At 51.1% G+C, this 7,487-nt stretch overlaps 1 protein-coding gene across 28 annotated transcripts in view; it reads left to right on the top strand.

The window, feature by feature from the left end:
* The window catches only part of LPP (LIM domain containing preferred translocation partner in lipoma), a 432,466-nt gene that overhangs the window by 259,524 nt on the left and 165,455 nt on the right, over positions 1-7,487 (top strand). For all 28 annotated transcript variants that reach the window (XM_025202699.1, XM_014519363.2, XM_025202677.1 and 25 more), the window contains one exon: positions 5,963-6,646. In XM_025202699.1, coding sequence (XP_025058484.1) covers positions 5,963-6,646 — 684 coding nt within the window. The remainder of the gene's footprint in view (positions 1-5,962; positions 6,647-7,487) is intronic.

Here is a 7,487-nt window from a genome sequence, read left to right as displayed (position 1 = left end):
CTTTCCCTGGACGGGCTGTGTAACGAGAGACCAAAGATGATCCCAACTGTTGGGCAGTGGGATTTTATTCAGCCTCAAGGTCAGAAGAAGAAAAAAAAAACTTGATTTCTTATTTTGATGACCGATGTGCAGAATTTGACATTTTCATGAAGTCCTAATAGGACTTGAATGGGCTTTATAGAGCTTGTGCCTATCTCAGACTCATCAAGCCACTGTTTGGGGGACAGAAGTGGTGACGTATTTATTCCCTCGCCCTGCTTGTCTTTGGCATCTGTGCACTATGGGTTTTTTGGGAAGGTTTTTTCTTATTTTCCCAGAAATCGAGACTTGGGTTTGGTTTGACGAGTGTGTGAATCTAACTCCAAAGTGTGACTGCTCAGTTTCTAATGCCCGCGGACGAGTTAGGGGAGCGGAGTGAGAAGAGAGACATCAATTTACCTTTATTGATGGTAGCCTGCCAGTGAAAGGCACAATTGAATAGTCTTTTATGTGAAGCTTGTAGGATGCTAAGAACTTTGTAGGGGGGGAGTTGAGCCACTCTGTAAAATTGAATAACTAAAGAGCTGCTACAGAGAAGTGCTCTGCAGATCTATAGAAGTGAAGGGAGAATGAGCTGCTTTCTCCATGGAGGTGACTGATCTTGCAGAAGCGTATTCCCGCGGTAGGATTTGATGGAGTTGTTCAAACCCTTTCATGAAGGGCACTCCCTCCCGGCTCAGCCGTGTGGGTTCGTAGATTAATTTCTGTAGAAGCCGCTGGATTTCACCCCCGTGCAGTTTCTATGACACTTTAAAGTTAGTCCTGTCGCTAATTCGGTCTCGAGCACAACAGCAAAGATTCGTGCAGCTCTTCCACATTCGAGGATGCATCCAAGGCAGCTCACGGTGCAGTGGGGCCGCCGTGACCGTCAGCCTTCTTAGGAGATTCAGGAGCCTTCCCACAACCAGCATCTCTCGTGCAAGGAAACTCGTGGTGCAGCGGTTCGTGAACTATGCAGCCCCAACCCCAACCGGTCAAGTTAGGTCACAAGCCCCGTTGAAACAGCCGCGCTGCACCCGGACATAGGAGTCAAACCCGAATACGGGGTTACCGTGGGCAGAAGGATTGTGCAAGCAGCAATCGACAGACTTGCACACCGTTTAAAGAGACAGGAGAATTATTTCAAGCAGGAGCCAATGAGAGCATGCAGTGTTTCAAGTCATTTCCCCCCACCCCACCGTGCCCTATGCTTAGATGCAGGCTTGGTTTTGTTATTATTTCACCTTTGTTTGAACTGCTAGATCAATTCATTTATAGAAGAGAAAATGCTTTTCGGCACTTCCATCTGTGTTTAAACCTGGCTCTCATGTGCTTTCTCCAGAAAAGTAAAACCCTTTTTGCGTAATATTTTTTTTACGGTAGATGAAGTTCTGCACTATCGGCACCTGGGGTTTCCAGTTTATTCTCTCTTTGCAAATATGAATTTGCAAGAAAAGAGCTGGTGGTAACCAGCACGGTCCTCATTTACACTTGCAAAGTGTGCGACATGGTTCCTCCCACTACATGCATGGTGAACAACCAAATACCCTGTCTTAGTATGGAAACAACCCTAAGAGATGCTGCCGCACGTGCTGTGTTGGAATAAATCATTTGCAACCATGACGTGCTTTCTTTCTGGAGAAAGGACCTCCCCATAGCTCTTCTCTTTTGCGTTTCTGCCCCCATTTTGCACTCGTTCTTCCCTGCCTTCCTCCGGACTGCTGCTTAAGTGTGCCCGGGTATGGGTTCCCTTCGGTGCACTAAGCCACTTTGCTCCCTAGCTCATTTATACCCTAATCCATCCTACCTCTCCCACCTGCCTACAGATATTGGCCTTATCACGCAGCCCGGTGGCATCTGAGCACTGTTCTCTCATCTTTTAACTCCCTCGAAATCTCCTGGAGGCTCTTAGAGCAGGCATCTGCTTGGGTTTCCCCTCTCCAAATTGTTAGGGTTGAAGGACATCTGCAGCCTGAGATGCTGAGCATCAAACCGTGGCACAGACCATAGTCAAGGTGGGAAAACGCAGAGAACCGTCTCTTTCCCATCTGCATGCACAGGGACCAGACACAACCCTAATCATTGCACTCCCAAAAGCAGGAGCGCTGCCCTTTCTCCCCCCCGCCAGGCCCTGTTGACAAGCCTCGGGTCCTCCACCTTGTTTTTGTGTATCGCGTGCTTCCCCTGCGCTCCCAGGGGAGCCCAGAGCCGGCCATGCGTTATGCTTCTGGGGACTCCTGCTGATGCACACTTCCTCTGCTTCAAGGCAGGCTGTGGTTTGGTGGCCGTGATGCAGCCTCCGGTGACATGCCAAGGTCACGCAGCGAGTTGGCGGGTGACCTCGGGTCTCCAGCCGTTCTCATTACGCCCAGGCCAAGTGGGTACAAGGAGGCATCGGCCGGCCCTGCGCCCGCGGGACCCCTTCTGCACCCTCTGCAGGCTGCATTTCCTCTCTGGGGAGGCATGGTGGTCTCTCTAACCCTCCAGGTGGTCCGCTCTCTGTCCTGCAGGCACCTGTGACCAATTCGATTCAATCTCAATAAAAACTGCCGAGGTCTTGCAGCGACTCCAGATGCGTGGATTATAGCAGCAGGCCCTCGGTGCCTTCTTTAGCAACCTGCTTTTCAATCGCAAGCTGGGTACAGGACTGGTGACTTCAACCCCCTTCCCCGCTTCCTTTCCTTCCCCACCCACTAATAGCCCATTGCCATTAAAACATTATCCATCTTCTCGCAGCCCCACACAGCAAAGAAGTGCTTTCTCGGTGGTAATTACACGCTCCCACCATTTGGGCCTTTCATCCCATTACGGTAAATAGGCAAAGTACTGTCATTTGCAGGGACAGGATATGCAGGGAAATAGGAAGGTTGCTAGTGCTCGCGGCATATATTTTGTGCTTGCTTGGTGCGGTGGCTCAGATAAACGAGCAAGCTTTCTCATCACGTGTTAGGGGGGCAGGCTTCTGGCAATACCCCCTCCCCGGTGTGTCCCTCCGCCATACATCTAGTCCAGTGATTCTCAACCAGGGTGCCGCTCAACACAACAATTATGATTCAAGCAAGGGGAGTCTTGATTCCCGTGAGAGGTGCTTTGAGACTAGAAATGTTGAGAACCGCTGATCTTCAGTCCCTAAGTCCGTACGCCTCTTCTCAGTCCCTTTGCCTTCTTGCTGTTCCCAGGCATCCCGTGGCTGCGTTAGAGGGTCTCTTGCAGGATTGCAACCAAATTTCGGGTGCATTTGGAAGCAATAGCAAACCCTTGAATGTCGTCTCATGTGTCTCCTTGCAGCATTAAGAGTTAAAGGGTCTTTCTTGCGCCTTTTGATCCAGGCTTGTGCCCTGTTCTCCCTCCCTTTTTCTCCATCCCCAGTGGGGGTTTGCTCTAGAGCTGCTGCCACCACTGTGAAGTGTGAAAATGCTGTAGCACAGCTTACGCATTCCCTCACGTGAGTGCCCGCGCGAGTTAATATTAATTATTTCTCTGCTTGACGAGGATTAAATTTGAGATTTAATTATTTCTTTCTGATTGACTTTTATTGGTGGGTTGCAGATGCGAGGTTGAGCAGCTGAATCAGTAGACGTCTATGAGCGGTGCAATCTCTCTCTCTACTGCTTTCCTGGTTCTAGCGCTAACCCGTGCAAGATTAGTAATGTCTAGAAACAAGCCTATGGTTGGGGGTTGAGAGAGCTCAGTTTGGTATCCTGTATCTTCAGCGAGAGCTGCACGTGTCTGCACCAAAGGCAGAAATTAACTCTTCGATTATAGAACTGTATAGATGCTATAGATGGTATAGTTAGAGAAGGATATCGACGCTTAGATTGAGATTATAGTGCTGAACACAGAGTAGATTTGCACCTTATGAACTGACTATGTCAGAGATGCATTAGCTTTCATAAGCATCAGCTTACTTCATCAGTTGTTAAGAAGGGGTCTTGGCAATACTCATTCCAGTACGAGGGCTTTAAAGAAAAGATGTGTACAACCTTTCACTCCAACTTAAGGGGAAACAGCAAGAACAATGTTTTAAAAGCTGCTTTTTTACATTTGGATGGATGGATGGATGGATGGATGGATGGATGTGTAGGAAGGTAGGCAGGTGGATGGATGGATGGGTGGATAGATGGATGTATGTATGTACGTGTAGGTAGGTAGGCGGATGGGTGGGTGAGTGGATGAATGGATGCATGCATGTATGTATGTGTAGGCAGGTAGGTAGGTAGGTGGATGGATGGGTGGGTGGGTGGATGGATGCATGCATGCATGTATGTATGTGTTGGCAGGTAGGTAGGCAGGTGGATGGATGGATGGGTGGGTGGGTGGATGCATGCATGCATGCATGTATGTATGTGTAGGCAGGTAGGTAGGCAGGTGGATGGATGGAAGGATGGATGGGTGGGTGGGTGGATGCATGCATGTATGTTTGTGTAGGCAGGTAGGTAGGCAGGTGGATGGATGGAAGGATGGATGGGTGGGGGGGTGGATGCATGCATGTATGTATGTGTTGGCAGGTAGGTAGGTAGGTGGATGGATGGAAGGATGGATGGGTGGGGGGGTGGATGCATGCATGTATGTATGTGTTGGCAGGTAGGTAGGTAGGTGGATGGATGGAAGGATGGATGGGTGGGGGGGTGGATGCATGCATGTATGTATGTGTTGGCAGGTAGGTAGGTAGGTGGATGGATGGAAGGATGGATGGGTGGGGGGGTGGATGCATGCATGCATGTATGTATGTGTAGGCAGGCAGGTGGATGGATGTGTGGGTGGGTGGATGCATGCATGCATGCATGTATGTATTTGTAGGTAGGCAGGTGGGTGGGTGGGTGGATGGATGTGTAGGTGGGTGGGTGGGTGGACGGATCTTTTTTAGAGGGAAAAATGAAAGGGGAAGGGGATCCTACTGGTTTTTAAACCCTAGACATTGCAACATGTTCTCCTTTGGTTTGGTGGGAAGACCCACAGATGATCTTTGCTGTACGTTTAGAAACGTGGTCACGCTTTTGGGTTGGATTATTGGCCAAGAGGTCCTTCCTACCCAGCGTTCATCAGGCACTGGAAGTAAATAGGTCCTAACAAAAGCAGCATGTGAGCCTGTTAAGACCTAAAATCCTTCCTGTCTATTGCTCAGCTCAGGCGTAGTCATCATTTTACTAATTCTCCATTTGTCCGCTGAGGCCCAGGGCCACGGCAGAGGCTGGGATTTGAGTCTGTGTTTCCTGTTCCCTCTGTGTTGGATCACAGTAGGTTTCGGGGAGCTGATATTTCAAGCTTTCAGGTCCGCTGGCTGGGTTTGCGCTCTTGCGCTCCAGCGTCACGCATTTTAACCTCTCCAGAATCCCCCCGGCTTTGCAGCAGCCTAGTTGAGAGCAGGCTCTATATTTGTATATTGGCATCACTTTATGTTTTGCTTTGGCACCTGAACTCGGGTAACATTATATTGCCTTGGGAGCCGCTTTCAAACCATCTCTCCATACGGCCTTCTGTGTGTTGAAACGCGAGTCCTTATCGGTGGGCAGTAATGTGTGGACACGTTCAGGGATCTGCATGCCACAACTGACTCTCATCCTGCTTTCTCCCTCTTATTTTAGGGCGATCCTTTATGTTTAGTGCTCATCGGCTTCCCCCTCATTACTGTCCAAAAATGCCTTCTTTTTTTGTTCCCTTTCAGGCAGCTTTTTATAGTGGAAAAATTGCAGAGAAAAGGTGAACTATCCTGCGTGGCAGTTCTGTTGCATTGCACCGGCTTTGTCCCTGTTCTGTCAGAGCCGGGAAGGTTGCTATTACCGCTTTCTAATGTGTGGTCTCGGGTACATTCCTGCCTCACTAAGCAGTTTCAGTCATTGTGCAGATGCTGCTGTAAAATCCCATTTCCAGTTAACCCTCGTGTTCGCGTCGCGACGATGCCTGCCTGCCGGTACTGAGGTCTCTCCCTTTGGTTGCTCCACAGGGCTCTGGGATGCCCCCCGGTTCCTCCGTGACCGCCGGCCCAGGCTCCACTCCTGTCACCGGGCACAAGCGGATGATTATTCCAAACCAGCCTCCTCTCACCGCCACCAAGAAATCCACCAGCAAGGTCCCAGCTCAGCCGTCCCCCATCCCAGTCACTCCAGTGGGCACGCTGAAGCCTCAACCAGTCCCAGCTTCTTATACCACCGCGTCCACTCCCAGCCGGCCGGCATTCAACGTGCAGGTGAAAATGGCTCAGCCCAGCCCTCACTTCCAGCCGTCCGGCCCTCAGCCCGGTCCGTACACCAGCCTCGGTCCAAACCAGCCCTATGGACCGCAGCCGACTCGCCCCCCCGGGCCAGCCCAGTACGCTCCATCCCAGCCCCGGGGCCCGGAGTACGGATACGCACCCCAGCTCGCGCGCCCGTCAGAGTCTGGCTACGGCTACGCGGCACCCCAGGGGCGTTACCAAGACCCTTACTATGCCGGGGGCCCTGCCTACGGAGGAAGAAACAGCTCCGAGCCGCCCTATGCTCCCCAAAACACCTGGAAACCCGAGCCGGCGTATCCTGCAGCCAACACCATGGCCCAGACCCCCGCGGGGATGTACCAGCCGCCCGGCACGAAGAAGACCTACATCACCGATCCAGTCCTGGCACCGCAGCCGCCACCCTTGCAAGCAAAGGTAAGAGACGCATCAAGACAGCCACTCCACGACCCAGGGCACAAACAGAGTGGCTGTCTCTCGGTAATTAGCTTAATGGCACTAACGAGCCCGTATGGTGCAGGCGAACATGTCTGAAGCCATATTGGCTGGCTCATCCATGGCGTTATTTGCACTTAGGTGATTGCAACCCATTTCTTTGCTTCCCTGTGGTCCCTAAGGGTGCTTGAAAACCGACAAGAGGAGAATATGCCATCTTAATTTACAGGTGCTCTTAGAAACCCTGCCTTTGCTAGGGGGTGAAAGGGTCTGGTTTATAGGAAAGCATTGCTCTTCCGTGGAGTTCACCCTGCAGGTGACAGCGGACAGGAGTAACTTTAAACCATTTCAAAAGTGGTGGTGCTGGGGGGGGGGGTTCTGCTTTTCCCACCCACTCCCATACTGGCACAGTGAAGCTAAACTGCTATCAACTTTAAACCGAATGACATAGCTTTAAAGATAACACCAGTGTAGCGGTTGCCTGAAATGGGACAGGGCAGACAGATGGGATAGTTACAGCAGGTCACCTGTAAAACTCTGGAGGCTGACGTCCTGCCTCGCAGTGCTGAGAAATCCTTATTGTCGAGACCGCAATCAGGAATAAAGTCCCCTGCTCCAACCCGCAGGAGGGATGATATCCCCTGCTGGGGACTGTAAGTTGGCCGGGTGGTTGCTGTCCATCTTCTCCAGCAAGAATTGCTGTCTAACTTCTCCAACAACAATTTGATGGTGATCCTTGGTAGGTGGGTGGCTAGGTGTCAAAGTATTGGGGCTCGGCAGAGAGCAGCTCTGAAGCGAAACTGCCTTCAAACAGAGCAGGGCT

Source organism: Alligator sinensis, unplaced genomic scaffold (assembly GCF_000455745.1).
Source record: "Alligator sinensis unplaced genomic scaffold, ASM45574v1 scaffold301_1, whole genome shotgun sequence".
In the NCBI taxonomy this organism is placed as follows: Eukaryota; Metazoa; Chordata; order Crocodylia; family Alligatoridae; genus Alligator; species Alligator sinensis.
Note: the sequence above shows the minus strand (reverse complement) of the source record. Positions and strands in the feature narration are given on the sequence as shown.